General features: G+C 43.7%; 1 protein-coding gene across 7 annotated transcripts; it reads right to left on the reverse strand.

Moving 5' to 3' along the window:
* Positions 1 to 127: 127 nt before the first annotated feature.
* Positions 128 to 17,865, reverse strand: TMEM169 (transmembrane protein 169). 7 transcript variants are annotated; one of them, XM_055811596.1, is made up of 5 exons: positions 17,709 to 17,864; positions 11,427 to 11,557; positions 5,448 to 5,882; positions 3,420 to 3,986; positions 128 to 2,356 (listed from the first exon to the last, which is right to left on the reverse strand). In XM_055811596.1, the coding sequence occupies exons 3-5, from the start codon at positions 5,749 to 5,751 to the stop codon at positions 2,301 to 2,303; spliced, it is 927 nt and encodes a 308-aa protein (XP_055667571.1). In that variant the 5' UTR covers positions 5,752 to 5,882; positions 11,427 to 11,557; positions 17,709 to 17,864; the 3' UTR covers positions 128 to 2,300. The 7 variants fall into 7 exon arrangements, 6 of the variants coding, with proteins under 6 accessions (XP_055667571.1, XP_055667570.1, XP_055667572.1 ...); XM_055811595.1 differs by lacking the exon at positions 11,427 to 11,557 and adding an exon at positions 14,090 to 14,204 and having other exon boundaries at positions 17,709 to 17,863; XR_008748321.1 differs by lacking the exon at positions 11,427 to 11,557 and having other exon boundaries at positions 2,935 to 3,986; positions 17,709 to 17,865.
* Between the last annotated feature and the right edge of the window lie 2 nt (positions 17,866 to 17,867).

Consider the following 17,867-nt stretch of genomic DNA (forward strand, 5'->3'; position numbering starts at 1 on the left):
CAGACACACTTTAAAGTGGGTCTTCAAAGATAATGACTTGTAATCAATTATCAGCATAGAATGACTGTGTTCATCCCACAGCACTGTTTTTAACACAAAGTCAAGCAGAAACATGAGAGCAACACTATTCTAAAGCCACGTACATATTTATTCTCCACCCAGGCCAGCAAGGATGGGAAAAGGGAATGCAATTAAAAATAACAATCAGCAAACGTACACTATCTTTACTTAACAAAACATCCCGACTACAGCAGCCAGAAACACACTCAACAATCAGAATAACTGGAATTCCCTGCAGTTTGACAGTGGCACATAAGCAGAAATTACTTGTGAGTTTCTGAAAGCAAGGGTAGAACAAGACAAAAACTTGTGCTTTTTTCTATTACAACAATTGATAATTATTATATATTTTGCAGCAGGCAAATCATTCCAGGAGCAAAAGAGAAAGCTATCCAGACTTGTTATGAGAAAATTTTCAATAAGATGTTTATAAATAGCACCAGAACTAATCCCAAGCTTAAACTAGCCCCAACCAAAATCAGTGGCAGAACACCCTGACTTCAGCAGGTGCAGAGGCAAGCTTGGTTAAGTGTAAATTCGAAAACACACAATGGATTGTTCCAGTATATCCCCAGAAAGGTGGCCTCCAATCCCAGCATAGCTGCCACGGCAGAGGGAGGGTATTAATGACTTCTCTGACACTTCTCTGTGTCTACATAGCAGTAAGAGGCACAGATTTGGTTTTGTCCCCACTCTGGCAGGCTATTTACAATCCTGAAAGCAAATCCTGCAGCTCAACAGACATTTCACATGGCTGTGTTCTGTAATGAGCTAGTATTTATCATTCAAGCCCTCTGTAAGCTGAAGGCTCTTTGTGCCACTGACCCCAGCCTTTCGTCTAGCCTTGAACAGCTGCTGTTTGGCAGTGACAGCTGAATTGGGTTTTGTCCTTCTGCAGCAATGCATACTTGCCAGCCATCCTTCTCTCAAACCCACTTGTTGGGGCCAAGATACACAATCCACCCCTTTCATGCCAGCAGTGTCCCTCTAGGCAAAGCGTGAGAACACTTGCCAGCAGGCCTTCCTTCCCATTAATGCTTGTTAAGCATTACTTCTTCCCACCCTCCAGCCATGTGGGAGCCTGCAATTTCCATGTGGAAGAGTATTAAGCAGAGTGGCTGCACTGGGTCACTACAGACTGCCAGCACTGGCATGACTTATCCTTGACTTCTCTATTGATTCAGCAGCACGTCAAGCTCCCTGATTGAAACAGCCCTGTGAAAGGCATTTTACTGCTTGAACTGGTCCCAGGCATGTGTCAGCCTTAGCTGTCAGACTTAACCAGTAAAAACTGCAAGCTGTGCATCAGAAAGCAGCAAACACAGCCTGGCTGTACCTGTGCCCAGGGAGCACCTCTGCTTTATTGGTAAAGTGTGGGGACAAACCTGCTCTTGATATTTGGCTTCTACACTATTCACAGTGTTCATCCTCACGGCAGCGCTAAGAGGCTGCTTTGGCTGGACCTCCCAGAAGGGGACAGACCATGGACGCAGCAGGGACTTCACTTATTTCTCAGTGTCATGCCTAGAGGATTGGATGGACTTGTTTATACATCACCGGTTCCCAGATGTCCTAACCAGGACAGACAGTGTAGTCTTGAGCTCCTCCTTGAAATGCAACACAAAGCATTAGTTCCTGTGAAATCCAGCTTCTGAATGCTTCTCTTTACCATCCTAAAACTAGAGCAGCTCCCCCTCTGGTAGGGAGACTGGGGAAGTGAAACATCTATACAGACATGAGTGACTGTGCAGCCTGACTGACTGCACACTACAAATTATCTACGTACACGCATGCAAATGGTAGGCTCCTCTGGGTTAGGGCTGAGCCAGACTTACTAGCAACACCAGCTGAACTAGAGCACTCAGAAAATTATTCATGTTTCAGACATGTAACTCAGTCCCCAATAGAGTCCGTTATACGTCTCTTTCATTTTCCCTGTGTCCTCCTTAGGCCAGAAACCTAAGAGTCAATCCAGAAAAAGAACATTTCTGCTAGTCTTTTTGTTGAAGAGACAAATTTTTTCCAGCATATGGTGGCCACCTCAGCCTGGTCTGGGAGCCCACTAAGATGCCATGCAAAGTCCCAAAAGGAGGCAAACCAATTATGAAAATGAGACATGAGGAGAGGAGGATATATAATCCATTGCTCATCCGTATAATTAACGAGGAAGTGTGTGTGGGATGCAGATTTCCAGAGCTGAGGCACTAATGCAATTTGCACTGGCACTAACAAACACGGGCTCAGGGACTCCCCTGTTCTGAAAGAGAAGGTCCAGCAGCTCTTCCATAAGAGCAACCTGAAAAACAAAATGACTGTTTCAGTAACACTGTCCCATCCCAAGCACCTTCAACTCCACCTCCTTAAACATAGGTGCTGCTGGTCCAAACCTACATTGCAGTGACCTGCAAACTGATCACCCTTCCTCAGAGCAGGTTTCTTGCCTATAATGCAACTGTTTGCACTGCACACTGTATATGACTCCCACAGCCCATTCCTTCCTAACAGTGCACCTATCAAGACAGCAAATGCAGGTGTGTCCTAACCACCTGTCTGTGCACCTACAGTCACCTGAGGGTGCTGGTGACAGGCCAGTCAGGTCCCCATGCACTGCATTACAGAGCAAGCTCTACTCTTCCATCATGTGATGGGTGTGTTTCAGGTCAGTGTACAGCTCACGTGCCTTTGTTGGGGACTATGCTGTCCTCCCCCAGTGAAAGGCTGGGCACAACTATTCCAGTGGTCTGTTTTTCAAACTGACAGTGTCTAAGCAGCTAGCCTACTGGGAAGGTCTGCTGCACTTACTGGAAGGGCTGTTAAAGGACCCTTTCTAGGAAAACTGCAGGAACATCACACATTTTGCAATTTAGCCTTCACCTCTGAACAGGTTCTTGTCTCTTGAAGTTCAACCCCTGAGTAGAGACTTCTTTTCACTGCGTCAACGGATCACGGTTATGTCCTATATCTGAAATGTAAAGTTCCACTTTACAGAAGTGGACTTTTCAGCATGTATCTCTGCCACTCCACAAACAGCCTGAGCCCCACAGACCTGGATTTTCTCACCATTCCCACAAGTTATAATTAGCTAAAACAGATGACAAATCCTTGGAGAGCCATGCACCTCCCCACCCAGACCATGGGAAGCTAGCACACTTGCATTCTGTGACATTTAAAGAGCACTCCCAGCCCAATATTTTATTAATTAAGTTTGTGTTTAAATATATATATATATAAAAAAAAATATCAGTGTGTTATTGTCTAGGTGAAAACCATTCACATATGACCAAAACAGTCAGCCAGGACAAAGGCTCAGACTGCCGAGGTCTCAACCCCCTGTGCAGAGCTCTTGCCAGAAAGACTACCTGAGATATTGTCAGAATCTAGCAGCTCAACAATGCTGTATGGAGAACAATCTTCCAAACCCAGCTTACTGCAGAGCCAGCCACAGAAGCCCTTCTCCATATCCCTGACAGCATGCCACCAGTACCCAAAGGACCATGCTACCTGCGCCACAGCTGAGTACAGGCCTAGGGAAAAAGACACCACCATAATTATAATTGGGTAGAAGATGATTAAAAAGGGACAAAATGTGATTTTGTGCCAGAAGGTCCTCTCTTCATTGTATACCAAGAAGATGTTGTACCATGTAATGGTTCCATAGTAGAATGAAACCACAAAGGACACTACAAAAATGATGGGGAGGCAGATGATGGTCCAGAGAACAACGTGGGGTCCTCTGTCCAGCCCAACATCACATTTCTTCTTCTCAGGCATGTCCTCTTTAGGGGGCTCCTTTGACTTCGCCAGTTCCTGTAGCTCTTTATCCGTTAGTGTGACATGGATGTCCACCATCTGACCCTTCTTCTTTCCCCTGGTGATTGTTCCAGTCAAGGTGACATAGCGGCTGTCTAAAGGCATGTTCCAGACACCTACAAACACAGATAAACTCATCTACATTAGATTTATTTTCAGTACAGAGTATTTTCTGTAAATCCCCAAAGACAATTAGATAGTGCATATGGAGTTATAATTAAATTAAAAAAAGATGGAATGCAATAAGCAATGCAGTATAAAGAAGATTATCACAGAAGAAAATGGAAGAACTAATGAGGGAGAAGACATGAATTCCAGATGATAGAAATCACAAGGGAGAAGACTCCAGCATCTGCACTAGGGACGATATGAGAAGGGAAAGTGCTGCAGGAGTGTATGAGAAAGATGAGCCACAGTAACTGAATCAAAAATGGCATGCCTATTTTCTCTGGTACCTTCATAGATTTATTCCTTAACAGTGTGAACACTTGGCGTGAAATATGACTAAGACTCTTGTTCTGGAATAAGCACATCCATACATGGAGTTATACTTGAATAGCTAGTATTTCACTTTACATTTCCACTGTATCTCAATCCAAATTAATTTTCAAAGTTTAGAAAAAGCTTACAAACACTCATATAATTATATCTGCATTTTAAGGGATCAGCAAAGGCACCAAACAGGAAAGTGTTGGGATGCATGTTAAAGTCACAGACTGGCTTAGTTCCCAAGTGAAATTCATTAGGACAGTCCCTGCAATGATACCGGCCAAAAACTCTATGGGCCTAAAATATACTTCCTCCCAGTCTTAATTCTGACTAGCTTGAAAGAAGGTCTTCAGAGGCTCTTAAAAGGAGGCTCAGCAGTCTGAACTAGCCCACCAAAACAGGAAGGCAGCAGATAAGCCATGAGGATAGGGGTTAAGATCATGAGGGAATCTGCTGCAGCTGATGGATGAGGAGCATGCATTCACATTTAAGCCCCTACCAGCCCGCACTGCCGATTCACAAGAGGATTAGCCATAGGACCTGCCTCCCACACTTCTTCCCTGCAAGGGTATCCAGGACAGGCATCAGAAATGAAAGTGGCTCCAAGATGCCCCATGATGACCTTGCCAAACAATCACTCTTAAAGAGGAAGCTGTGCTGAGAATATGCAAACAGAAAGCAACAGCAAATCCTAGATAATGAGTAAAACTCCCTGTCACAGGTAGAGCCACTAAATCCATTTGCTTCTATCCTTTCACTTAACAGGCAGTTGTTTTAAGCATGGACAGGAGCTTGATCACAGCATCATTGGCTTAAAGCACACACAGCATTCTTCTGGATCAACCCTAACATTTAAACATACATTTAAAAATGAGTGCAGCAACAACCAACCTCTGCAAAGAACTGCAAGGACACCCCAGATCAGCCTGTAATGCTTTTTATTTCAGAGTGGTTTTATGTATGAACTCAGGCTCTCCTTGCCCGCAGTCTTGGAGAGGGTTGGTCCCAGAGTCACTTACATTTGACTTTAGCGTATGCTGGCATCAAAAAAAACTTTATGGAAAATGGGTGTTCCCAGGAATACATACCATCTGCCATGGACTGACCCAGGAACTTGGAGCCTTCCTCAGAGCTCCTCTCCCCTCCTTCTTCATCCACCTGTTCTTCTTCCACCTTATTCTCATTCTCTGACCGATACACTATTATTGACTCAGGACGAGACTCTTTCTTCTTCTTTTTCCTCCGGTCCATAGTGGCTTCCCCATCAAAGGTGACAGTGGTTGCCACAGCCCTTCTCATGGAGCCATGGCGAGGGCTCTGGCTTCCAGACTTGCTCTCTTTCTGCACTGTCTCCTCCATCCCACTGCTGCTCTCAAGACCCTCACTTGGCATCTTGCAGCACTTGTTTCCAACCTAACAGGTCCTGCACTTAGAAGTCATTGATTAGGCAATGGTCCCATGGATGCTTTGCTTTGGTAAGATGTCCCACTGCTGACATCCAAATTATGCACTCCATTCCCAGCCTAAAATGACAAAGAAGGCTGAAAAAGTGTCTTTTTCTTACCAAGCAGAAAAAATGGTCATGGTTTTCCCATAAAGGGTTACTTTCAACTGGTTTAAGTGTCATCTGAAGATCCTTATTACTGTCCTGAACTTCAATTTTATTACATGGATACATGCTTTGTAATATCACCTAATCCTGATTCTCAGGTTCCAATTTTAAATGTAACAAACCAAAGCTACTGGAAAAGGAAAGAGTAATAACATTTATAAAAAGAGATTAAACAAGCACAGCTTACTGGGTGAATTTAATATTCCTCTGCAATGCTGGAAGCAAACAGAAGACAATAGTTTTGGCCCATACACATGAGAATGCAGAAACAAAACCATAGAGGAAAAAGAAGTTGACTGATTTAAGGGATTGGCCTAGATTAGACAGCTGCAGCAGGAATACTGTGCTCATCCTCATTACAACAGGTATATTGGTGCCAGACTTTCTCATTTTGAGTGTCTTCTGATTTACTGCCCATTGCAAGGGTATTACAAAAAGTAATCAAATGATGTCAAAATGAATGATGTTTCAATCCATACCAATTTAGCATTATGTAGTGCTGTCAAACCTTAAAAATACAGTATATACAGTGGATTTAAAGCAAAATTACTATTAAGATGACTTCACTAGGGAGGGAATTGGAAACCACAGCCAAGTCTCCTGGTTGTGCAGGGAAAACAACCCAAATCTTCTCAAAGCTTTGTTAACAAATACAGCAGCTTCAGTTTTTTCTCCTCATTCAAGCAAAATTAACAGCAATATCAAGTGACACTGTTATCTGTGGGAAAGCTGCCTAAGTAAAAAACATATAATTAAAGAGGCATTGAGACAGACAATCCTCCATGGACATGGACGAAGCAGGATTAATCGTTCTCAGATATCATAACAATTACGAAACTGACCGTGCCAAGTATTCATTTAGTATTTAGGTACAAATCTGAATACACTGAATAACATTTAACAACCTCTGAAGACCTCTGTTGAACATTCACATTTATATTTCAAAAAATGCACATGACCAATAATTAAGCTTCTACCTAGTATCTAACTCATCTCTTTAACAGGAAACTAAGAAACACAGTAATCATAGTTTATAGCCCACACAATGCCAGGGAAATTGTTTTACCTGAACAGATGCTAGAAACTAGTTGAGCATTTTTAGATGTGGCAGCATGGTCCTGGTCTTCCCACTGATACAAGATTTTTCTAGTTTGTTTTGAAATGTTTTGCAGAACTCTAGATCAACTATTTATGCCCCGTACGCTCTCTCTCACAAACACACACAACTTTTATTTGTGTCACTTTAACACCTAAGACTGACCAATTGGCTCTACATGGCTTTGAAGAACTCAACAATTCAGATTATTTTTTGAAACCTCAACAGAGAATGGAGCAAAAACAAGAAGGGATTTTTCCCCAGAGACCTTTCTGGTCTCTGGGAAAAGCATCTCATCACCTCCACCATCCCCCTCCCCCCCAGAACCCCCCCCCAAACATAAATGAGCTAATGAGAAGCAATTTCTCAATACAGTTCTTGTACCTTGTCTGCCTGAGGAACACAGCCTTTACATCTGTTTGGAAGCATCATGAAGATAGCCAGTTTTACACATACCATAATATAAAAGAGGAACGGGATATGCAAGAAACTTCACAGTGAAATCTAATACTTCACTTTCCACTTCCTCCTTTTAATTCCAAAGCAAACCATCCACTGACTTCAAAGATAGCAAGCTCTGGCTCTTAACATGTTAATATTGGCAGGACTCTGAGATCTTTTCACATCAGTGGAATTCATGTAAGTTTTCATTCAGTGTTTTTTAAAAATGCCTTTATGGGGAAATGGAATAAATTTATTATATGGAATAAACTCACTCTTTGTAGTAAATTCATCCAGTAAGTACAATAGGCTCTAACATTTTTCTTTGAGAATTAGCAATAAAACTTCATGGCTTGCATCTATGAAATCCAAAAATTATGACTGAGCCTAATAAGCCCCTGAAACAACAGTGAGATTCCCCTCCCAGAGGTACTGAAAACAGGCCTGGAGCTACAGAGAAGCCAAAACTATCACTGTTGGGGTGATCTACTAAAGGTCTGGAGAAACGGAAGTTGATTTGGGATTAGATTCACAAAGATCCTGGCTGTAGTTCCACGATCAGTCCCCACTGCTTTGAAAAGGAGATGACTTGCCAGTAACATCTAAAACCAACATAAAGCTACAGGCAAAGATTTGTGGTTGAAGTTTTTTTTTCCTTAAGGTTTATACAGCTGTGACATTGGTTAAAATCACAGTAGATGATAAACTAACATCAGTTCTCAGTGCAACGCCAAAGCCTAAAGGATTATGTCAGCCTTAACTATGAGAGGAGAAGCAAGGAATCTGTCACAGATAGGCACTGGAAATCCATGTCCAGTTCTTGTGCTCACTGGTCAGGTGGGATGCTGATTAATAACCGGAAGATGCCCTGCGATCCCCCCAGTTATTTTGCTATGTCATATGTTCCCACCCCCGCTATAGCAGCTACTGCCACTGTGAATTTCCACCAGGACTAGAAAGAAACACCTCAACAGCATGTTTGTCAAGGGGTGGCAGCTCAGTTTCTACTTCTCTTGCTCCTGAGCTCAGAACAGGGGAGGGAACGGGCTATGGGAGACAAGCCCCTAAGAAGTGTCGTTGCTGTGGCTGGGTCAGAGCCCTTGGGATAAGGAAGTGAAGAAGCCCAGATTATTCTGTTTAAGGCACAAGGAAGTAAAATCTGATATTAGTCTGTCTACATCAGAAACAAAAACATGGTGAAGGAGAACCCTCTGATCCAGCAGAGGAGGATGCAGTAAGATAAAAAGCTGAAAGATACAAACACAGGCCAGACGTTAGGTAGGTGTTTTAACAAAGTGGTAGGTGTCACTTGATATACATCACAGAGGGCTGTGGAAAGTTGTCCCATCACTGGAAACTTCCAAATCTGGACTGGGTATCTTGGCAGCTGTTTGGTCACCAGTACTTGACTAGAAAAGGTATTAGTGTGGGAAAGTCCTATGGCTTGTATTAGGGAGCAGTCAGATTGAAAGATCACAAAGATCTTTCCTGATCTTAAGCTTGTTTTCACAACAGATGTTTGTTCTTTCCTCATCTGTTTCTACCAATGGACCAGCTGGGATACGCTCTCCCACCTGGTCCAGACTTCTGAACACAGCACCTCGAAACACCACCATCAGCCCCACATCCCGCAGGGATGCTGGTGAATCAAACAGGTTCAAGCCACAATCCCATTTTCCCCAAGAATATTTTCTTCCTATTTGCAAACAAAAAATGGGCTCTTGCAGAAGTCACAGTAGAGTACACACAGCTTATTTTTTCTCTCTTCCTTTTCTATACATCCTGTAAGAACAAGGACAGCTCTCATCACTACACAGCTATCTACTGCATCAACTCATGTCAGCCATACACTGAGCTCTTCACCCCTTAAAAGCCTTGCTGTGGAGCTGAAGCATGACAATTGCTGTGCATCTAATACTAGTGATGTCTCCCATGTGAGAGCACAGGGACAGACAGGAATCCAATAACTGTCCATGGGAGGGAGGGAAAATAAATGGTCAGATTTCAAGGATAGCAGGGAGAAGTTTATTAGCCAAACAATTTGTTATTAATCTTTGTGTGAAAACAGATGGAGAACCCTGGGGAGGTGGCTCTGCAAAAACACTCTGTAGAGGAATTTTTAGAAGCACAATCTTCTGTTACTATGCAGTAAAGCTATTGCTGCTTACACTTCTTACACTTCTCATGACAGAATTAGTCTTTGACACACATAACAGGAGCCTAAAAGCTTGGCCTTGCACCATTTAGGTCAACGGAAGCCTTTTCCATTGGTTTTCAGGGTTTGATCCTGCTGCTAACAGAAGAGAAATTATCCGGTTTGAACACAGACAGGAAGGAAGAGCCTTCCCGCAAGCTAATAAAATCCTTGATCTTAAATCCCTGCTAAAACACAAGTAACCTTTTTATAACTGCTCAGAGCAGACATTAGAGGAAAAAATGTAGACAGTGAGCAGTGAGGAGCATCAATTTTTATTTTTACAGTCACATAAAATGCTCAACACAAGAAAAACTGGCACTGTGTCTTCACTCACATCATGCAGGGGTTATCTGCAGAACAAAAAAACTGTGCTTTAGAAGCACCGTGAATTACCCAGGACAGGGAAGAGATAAGGAGAAATTTACCCCAGAGACACACTTTAAGAGAGGATTCCCCAGCCATGGATCAACTCCATAGCACCCCTATCCTTAATCCCTTCTCTACGCAACCCTGCCTCTTGATTTTGTGCATGTGCATGCGTGTGTTTCTGAGGATGCATGTTACCTGAAGAATTATTTCCAATCCTTAATATTTTTAAAGGGGTTATCTGCTAGCAGATTGTACATATGAAAAATAGATGGTATCAGATGCATGCAGCTGTTCAGGACAGATCTGTCTGTCACCAATCAATCCTGTTATGACAAAATGCACTGGTCTAATTGAGGACATGCAGCCCCACACCTTACAAAATCATGTGGCATGACCTATGTTTAATTCAGACCTTATTCTGGGAATGGGTGAAATGGTAGGGCTCCCTCAACAGCTTTGGATCTGTTTTAAATTTCTAAATGACTCCACATGATCTTTCACATATGCATCCTCATCACGCCCTGCTGAAACAGAGGACAATGTCCTTCTCCATTTCGTGATGAAATAGCTCAAACTACATTACAGAGTTACTTGAACCTAGCAACTGCTCAAGGCTGTGATGAATGACACATTAAAAGGCAAGGCAAGACTAGCCCCTCCCTATCAGTATTGGGGTCTGTGCAGCTTGCGGTGAGCTTGACAGGGGGACTTATTTCACTGAAAATAACCCTTTTGCATTTTAAAAGAAAATAAAGTGTTATTTTCAGCCAGACAGATTCCCTCATCAGGTTCACCATGCATCTATCCCTAGAGGAAAGAATTTCTAAGGAGGGGGAGAAAAACTGCCCCTCGTGGCAGCGGCCCATCGTGAGGCTGCATTGTCTGTACACAGCTTAATCCACAAGCTTCAAAGCATTTTCACTTCTTGGAAAGAGAGACAAGAAACGCTCTGACTGTGCATCCAAGCAGAAGCAGTCCTCAAGCTGGACTGCAGAAAGCAGAGGATGGTGCTGAGCACTGCAGCAGAGGGGATAACGCAATAAGATGACTTATACCACCAAAAACTTTATGGCTGATTGCTAATGGAGCCCTGCTGCCCCACGCCTTCCCATCAGAAGCAGAGGGTGCTAAAAGCAAAGGGAGGAGTGGGCAAGCAACACAATCTTTGCAGGCAAGTGCCGACAGACCCAAGTTTGCCCAGTCCTTCTCATTTACATGGCTCCTGCCTGTTGGCTGGTGGCATTAGTGCCAGTGCTGCCCCACATTGCTGAGCAGCTTCTGGACCAATCCCACTGGCACCATGAGCTGGACCTGTGTCAGCCAGTATGGATTGACCATCACTGAAGATGCACCTGCAGCAAGACTTGACTTGCTTGAGTACGGATTAAGGGCTCGCTGGTCCTGGTGCCACACTGAGTGGCTCATGCCCCTTGCTCTCCCTGCTGTCCTTCTGTCAGATGCCCAAACACTTGCTGACAGTATTCTGTGGATACAGCCAAAACAAAACAAAAAAAAGTAATGAAGAGAGGTGCTCCAAAGTATCACTGAATTGTTTCTGGATGACATCTTCAAAGGATTCTTTTAAAAGTCAAGGACATTTTAGAGTATCTGTTTTATGAATCAGTTCTTTTTATTTTCCTCTGTTGTTCCATAACTTTTCTAAATGTCACAGAAAAATAACTGCTGTGTAGATCAGTATTACTGAAGGCTGGAAAACAGCATACAAGTATAGCTGTGCATTTTTATTTTATATTAAATGAAATGCCTAATTGATTTTCTTGCATACTAACTTTTTCAAAATCCCCAAACTGTACTGGTCTACCTTTTTAAAAGTGAAAGCCTGCAGTGCTGTCTCTCTCTTGTCTCCCCATTTCTTTGTCCAGACTGCTAGAAAAAAAGAGAAATTGAGACAAAGGACTCAAAGCTTCCCACTGCCTCCACAGGCATGAGATCTGTTTCTTTATGTTTATTATACTGTGCTAAAAATGTCAATGAATGCCACGTGCACATTAGCCTTTGAAGAGAACCAAGGCTTTAAAAGGAGAATGACTTGGAAATGGAAGTTAGTTTGACATCTTCAAAGCAAACCAAGTGGTTTAGATGAGATTCTTGAATAAATTCAGCAGAAGTCCCTGAATCTTGTATAAAAAAAAATCTCTCGACAATCAAGTGGAGACATGCTCTCTCAATTCCTTTGTTCTACCCCTCACTTCTGCGTTTGCCAAAGCAGGCCATCCTGCACCTTGAAACAGCAGGTGCCCATTGTAATTCCGAACCCATCCACCAGATCACTGATGGATTACACTTTACCATAGAACAGCCAAACAAGTGAGTGTCACCAACTTGAGCCCAGCATCCTGCCTGCGCAGCTCCCTTAGGCTGGGATCAGGTGTAGCATTGCAATGGTTTAACCCCAGCCAGCAACCCAGCAACAAAAGTACCACGCAGCTGCTCACTCACTACCCCCACCCCCCCACAGTGGGATGGGAAGGAGAATCAGAAAAAGGAAAAACCTGTGGGTCGAGATAAGAACACTTTAATAATTGAAATAAAGTTTAAACAATAAAAAATGTAATAATAGTAATAGTAATTAAGGGGGGTGGGAGTGGAGGTGGGGAAGAGAGAAGGGTAAAACCCAAGGGAAAACCAATGATGCACAATACAATTACTCCCTGCCCGCTGACTGATGCCCTGCCAGTCCCTAAGCAGCGATCGGCCACCCCTGGCCAACTCCCTCCGGTTTATATACTGAGGATGACATTCTATGGTATGGAACACCCGTTTGGCTATTTTGGGTCAGCTGTCCTGGCTCTGCTCCCTCCCAGCTCCTTGTGCACCTGCTCACTGGCAGAGCATGGGAAACTGAAAAGTCCTCGATTTAGGGTAAGCACTACTTCGCAACAACTAAAACACTGGTATATTATCAACATTATTCTCATACTAAATCCAAAACACAGCACTGTACCAGCTACTAAGAAGAAAATTAGTTCTATCCCAGCTGAAACCAGGACAAGCATCTATTTTTATTGGTATAATACCTGATTCATCCTCAGTTTGAAGGCTTGGTATTAAATGGGATTGGAAGATTTGCTAGGAGCTTGCTGCACACATCAAATGGGTGTTGTGCCTCCTCTAGGCATCCAAGCAGATGCCTAGCGACAGTAACAGAGCAAACATGTAGTACATGAAACCAGAGTTTTGATCCTCTCACCTTCCTTTCCAGAGTGCAGAGAAAGACAGTACAGTCCTAGCTATAGAGGCCTGCCTGGCAGGTGATTTCAGTGAAGGACTGCAAGACCCGTTTCCTTTCCTTAGGAAATGATGCAGTGATAATGCGTGCTGGACTCTTGCCTGACCTTTACAATAACTGAAAACTAGGACCCTGTGTTGGCACCTCATGCTCTTTTTTCCTTCCTTTCCTACTCAGAAGATGCCTGACCATCTCAGTCTTCTCTCCCTTTCCTGCCCTGCTCTGTGCTGGCAAGGTCAAGCACCCCACTGCTTTACTTAGACAAAATAAGGAGAAACCACACATAGAAATACCTGCAATTGAAGAGCAAGAAGGTGCAGACATGCAGCCCAGTGGAAAACACAATTGTAAATCCAGTCTGGAAAGGATTATCTGAAAAATACCACACTGAACTACATCCTGTGGTTTTTACTATGCAAGATATTTGGGGGCTTCAGATCAGAGCTTTCCAAGAGTTACACCTGGCTGCAGCCCAGGAATTGCTGAAAAGCAAAACTGCAGAGAACTGGAAGATTCCCCTGGGAGTGATTCAGGATTGCTTAATGCACTGCACAGTAAATATAATCTAAGATATTTAGACGGTATCTCCAACAGCAGGAATTAGTTGGCTCAGGGGACTCTTGACTGGATACAAGTGCAGATACAGATCCATGGTGCCAGGGTATTAAAAATGCAGCACTTTGAATTGCAGACAAATGAATGCTTCAGTATCATTAGCACGGTATTAGCAGGGGGTGTGATTATTTAGAAAATCTGTCTACGTACCAGTTTCAAACTCTTTGATGTTGATATCATACATCTTGCACCACTGCAAACTCCACTTTGAATGAGGTGTCGGTGGTATCTTCTATAATTTTTTTTAAACACTGGAATGAAATTCCTAGGAGTAATGATGAAAGGTTGTAATATCCTGATTATCTCCTAGACTGAAATCCCCCAAGATACCACTGAGAGTAAAGTACCTTTCCAGAGGAATGTCCCTGAAGAGATGAATCGACCAGAGAGCCTGACCAGCAGCTAAGGCTGACCAGGAGTTGTTTTGACACTAAAACCAGAAGCCACAAACCAGAAAGGCTCTGACTTCTTAACAAAAGGTGATGAAAGGAAAAACAGACACAGGAGAGAATGCGCAGACAGGAGGTGAAAGTAGCAGGGATTTCCAAAGAGGCCTTTTGTGTAATCCCACAAAAAGGTCCCAAGAGAAGCAGAAACTCACACTGGTTTTCATTTGGTTTCAGCCCAATCCAGGCATTTCTTGTAATAGGTATGGGTGATGGTGGTGCATGTGGAGAAATTATTGTGGTTATACTTTGTGCAATTTGGTATCCCAGGAGAAGAAAGATATGAACCTGGAGCATCCATAAGGGTGGGGTTCTGTGAAAGCAGAGGCTGCTGGAGTGCAAGCCTGATTTTTTCTGAAGGCTAACTAGCATAAACCCTCTGTCAGAAAATGTCTTTGACCCTACAGTTTTATTTCTGGCACTCAGACATTTTTCATTAAATCTCCTCTGCTCTCACCTCCTTGTGAGACTGCTGGCCCCAGGGATACCTCTCCCAGCATTTGGGTCCTGCAGAGGTTTTTCTCCTGTTTGAGCCATCTGTTTTCTCACATCAGGTTGGTATTTAACAACTCTGAGACCCTCCCCCTTGCCAACATGGATTATGAACTATGGGAGGGCACAGACCCCCTGAAGGACAGCAGGCTATAAGGAATTATTAAGGCAGTACGTATTGCTGCCAGGATTTTTGAAGCATGGCGGTGTACTGGACTGGCAGATGTCATCAGCTGAATAGCTGAGCCATAGGCTGGCAAAGCACAAAATCAGCTTTTGACAAAAGTAGACTTTTCTGAAAATGCGGTTTCCTGTTCATCTCAACAAATTGAACTAATTCATTCAATGCCAAGACACAATCTGGGAGCTGCAGAAACAGGAAATCTAGTTTTTCCTCTTCAATCTATAAATAAAACAGTAGATGTTGAAGAATAACGTGCTAATCCCACAACTCTGAAGGAGCTGACAACTGGAAAAAAACCTATTGATTAATTCCTTTTCCTACATGTGTCATCTTGATTTTTGAATATTTAATGTTTTAAGTGATAGCTATACCAAGGAAAAAACACTGAGATGGTTTTTAACTTCAAAAATTGAAAATTAAGACTCCAAGGCTTTAAATGCAGATTTATTTTCTTCCAAATTTAAGGTGCCACATACTGAAAAAGTAATTTAAAAAAATCATCTAATCAGATACCGTTTCCTAAGACAAAAATTAATAATCTGAACATTAAGCTTATAGAATAACATAAATATGTAAAAAGCACCTTCTGCTTACTGAATTTACCACTATATGGCTGCATGAAGTGGCAGACCAACATGTTTTAATACTACCAATAAAAGAAAATTAACATTCCTTTTCAAATAAGAAAGTACAAGTACAGGAGAAGATTAAAATTTATTTTAGTTAATAGAATTTTCTTCTTTTCAGCTTAAATAATTTTGTATTTTAATCAGCAGAGTAAAATCGATTCACACAAAGGTATACTTTGAATCCCGGGTGCAAAGGCAACCCACACAACAATGAACAGAAGCCATTGCTCTCCTGAAAATATCTGTGAGTATTGGTTACCTCAGCTCTGTTCTTTGTGGATATGTTTTGTACCAGAAGGGGCTACCCTCCACTGAATGCCAAGGAATGGGCGTCTCCTTTTCTTGTCCCCTTACTCTCTGGTCTTTATGCCTTTCCCCTTTCTCCTCCCACCCTCACTCACAGAACCTTAATTCACATGTTCAGCCCCTTATTTATGGCATTTCTATGACTACTGAGAAATTCCAAAACCCAAGCAATTTATCCTGGTAAGGAAGAAAAAAATCATTTGATAGTGCTTTCCAGGAAGAACACTGAAATCAAGCAAGTCCTATGAACAGAGGCCCACTGGATTTTCCTTGGTGGCCTGCATCTCAGTCAGGGTGGCAGGCAGGTCAGAATATGAAGAATTAGTTCACTAGCACAGACAAATGCTTCCCCGTGGGATTAATTAATGATTACTCTGATACAGCCTGCCTAAAATATGTAGGGCAGCCAGAAACAGTTAATGGGGATCTTTGGAGCCTACAGATTGTGGAAGATAATAAGGGGGGGGGGGGGGGGGGGGGGGGGGAGGAGGGGCGTATCTTGCAGTGTCACCCACAGTGCTTCATGTTTTGCCTCCAGAAAGCAACGGTGTGCTTTAAAATATTAGGGTGTTCCACAAACATTAGCCCATCCAGAAGGCAACTTTGTCTAACAATTGCCTCACTGGCCTAAGTCACCATGCAGAAGTCCACTCCTGTCTTGTCACCCCTTGCTGAATAGTCTGGACAAAGTTAACTTCTTCATGCCTCCCCTTCCCTAGACTTAAAACGAGGGGATACAGCTTTCTTTGAAACACACTGAACCTCAGGATAAAGATGTTATCTTATAAATAACTGTCTCTGATTTAAAGTATAAGACCTTAGAACATGTTTTGGGAAAAGTAAAAAAAAAATGTTTAACAAATGAAAAAACCAAAACTGACTCAATGATACTCCCACTAGACTTACATGTGTCTTTTAATATTTTTTTCTCACTCTCTTCTCCCATTAGCCATTCCCCCTTAGGCAAAAATAACAGGACAAAATTGAGATACACGTTCCAACACCTCTTACATTGAAAAGGACAGAGGAGATGCCTGGAGAGATACTGAACATGCACACACATGCTCCCAGGCACATCAGCACTGGTTAAAATCACCTGCAATGGGCAAAGATGCTCTGTCACTTCACTGTGGAATATAAAGGAAAATAATGTTGGCTGTCCTCTACGTCAGCTGAATAATTAATACCGAGCTTATTAAGGACGATTATAAGTGGGGAAAAAAAAAAAACACCATAAAAACATTTCAGCACAAAACGGCTATGTTAGGGATACGGTAAATGGTATCACCTCAGCTTTCCCAACCTCTTCCCGATAGAGCCCGTGCCTGGAGAGGGGATTCTCCGTCCGCGGGTCCCTGGCCGGAGAACACCAGCAGCCTTCTCCGATATTTACGACACCTTTAGAACATTACACGGGCTCCTCCTGGCCGGGGCTCCCTCAGCCATGCTCCTGAGGGTGTCCTCCCGCATGGCTGTGGAAGCTGACCCGAACCGGTACAGAAAAACACGACGACCCCTCCCTTTAAAGCAGAGGAGACGGCGCACGGGGCTAGCAGGCTCGCTGGAGGCCCCAGCAGGCCGGCGCGACCCCGGGGCACCAGGGCGCTACCTGAGGAGCCGATCCCGCCCAGGCGCCGGACGCGCGGCCAGCGGCTCCCCGCCGCGGGGACGGACCCGGCCGCTACCGACCCGTGGATAGCCACCCGCCTTACCTGCCGCCCACGGGGCCCCGGTGCCACGCTGCGCCGTGCCGTGCCGTGCCGCAAGACGCGGGAGCGACGGGCTGCCCGGGGCCCCGCGCACCGCTCCGCCACCGCCCGCTCGCCGTCCCCGGCGCTGAGCCGCGGCGCGGGCGGGCGGGAGGGCGGGGC

The sequence above is a fragment of the Falco peregrinus genome, chromosome 8 (genome assembly GCF_023634155.1).
Source record: "Falco peregrinus isolate bFalPer1 chromosome 8, bFalPer1.pri, whole genome shotgun sequence".
NCBI lineage: Eukaryota > Metazoa > Chordata > Aves > Falconiformes > Falconidae > Falco > Falco peregrinus.

Excerpts from the sequence above, each read along its gene's own strand:
- TMEM169 (XM_055811597.1), bottom strand. The coding sequence starts at position 5,751 with ATGCCAAGTGAGGGTCTTGAGAGCAGCAGTGGGATGGAGGAGACAGTG. Across the intron at positions 3,987-5,447 it reads GGGTCAGTCCATGGCAGATG|GTGTCTGGAACATGCCTTTA; the intron begins GTATGTATTCCT and ends CTGTGTTTGTAG. Across the intron at positions 2,357-3,700 it reads TACTATGGAACCATTACATG|GTTGCTCTTATGGAAGAGCT; the intron begins GTACAACATCTT and ends TTTGTTTTTCAG.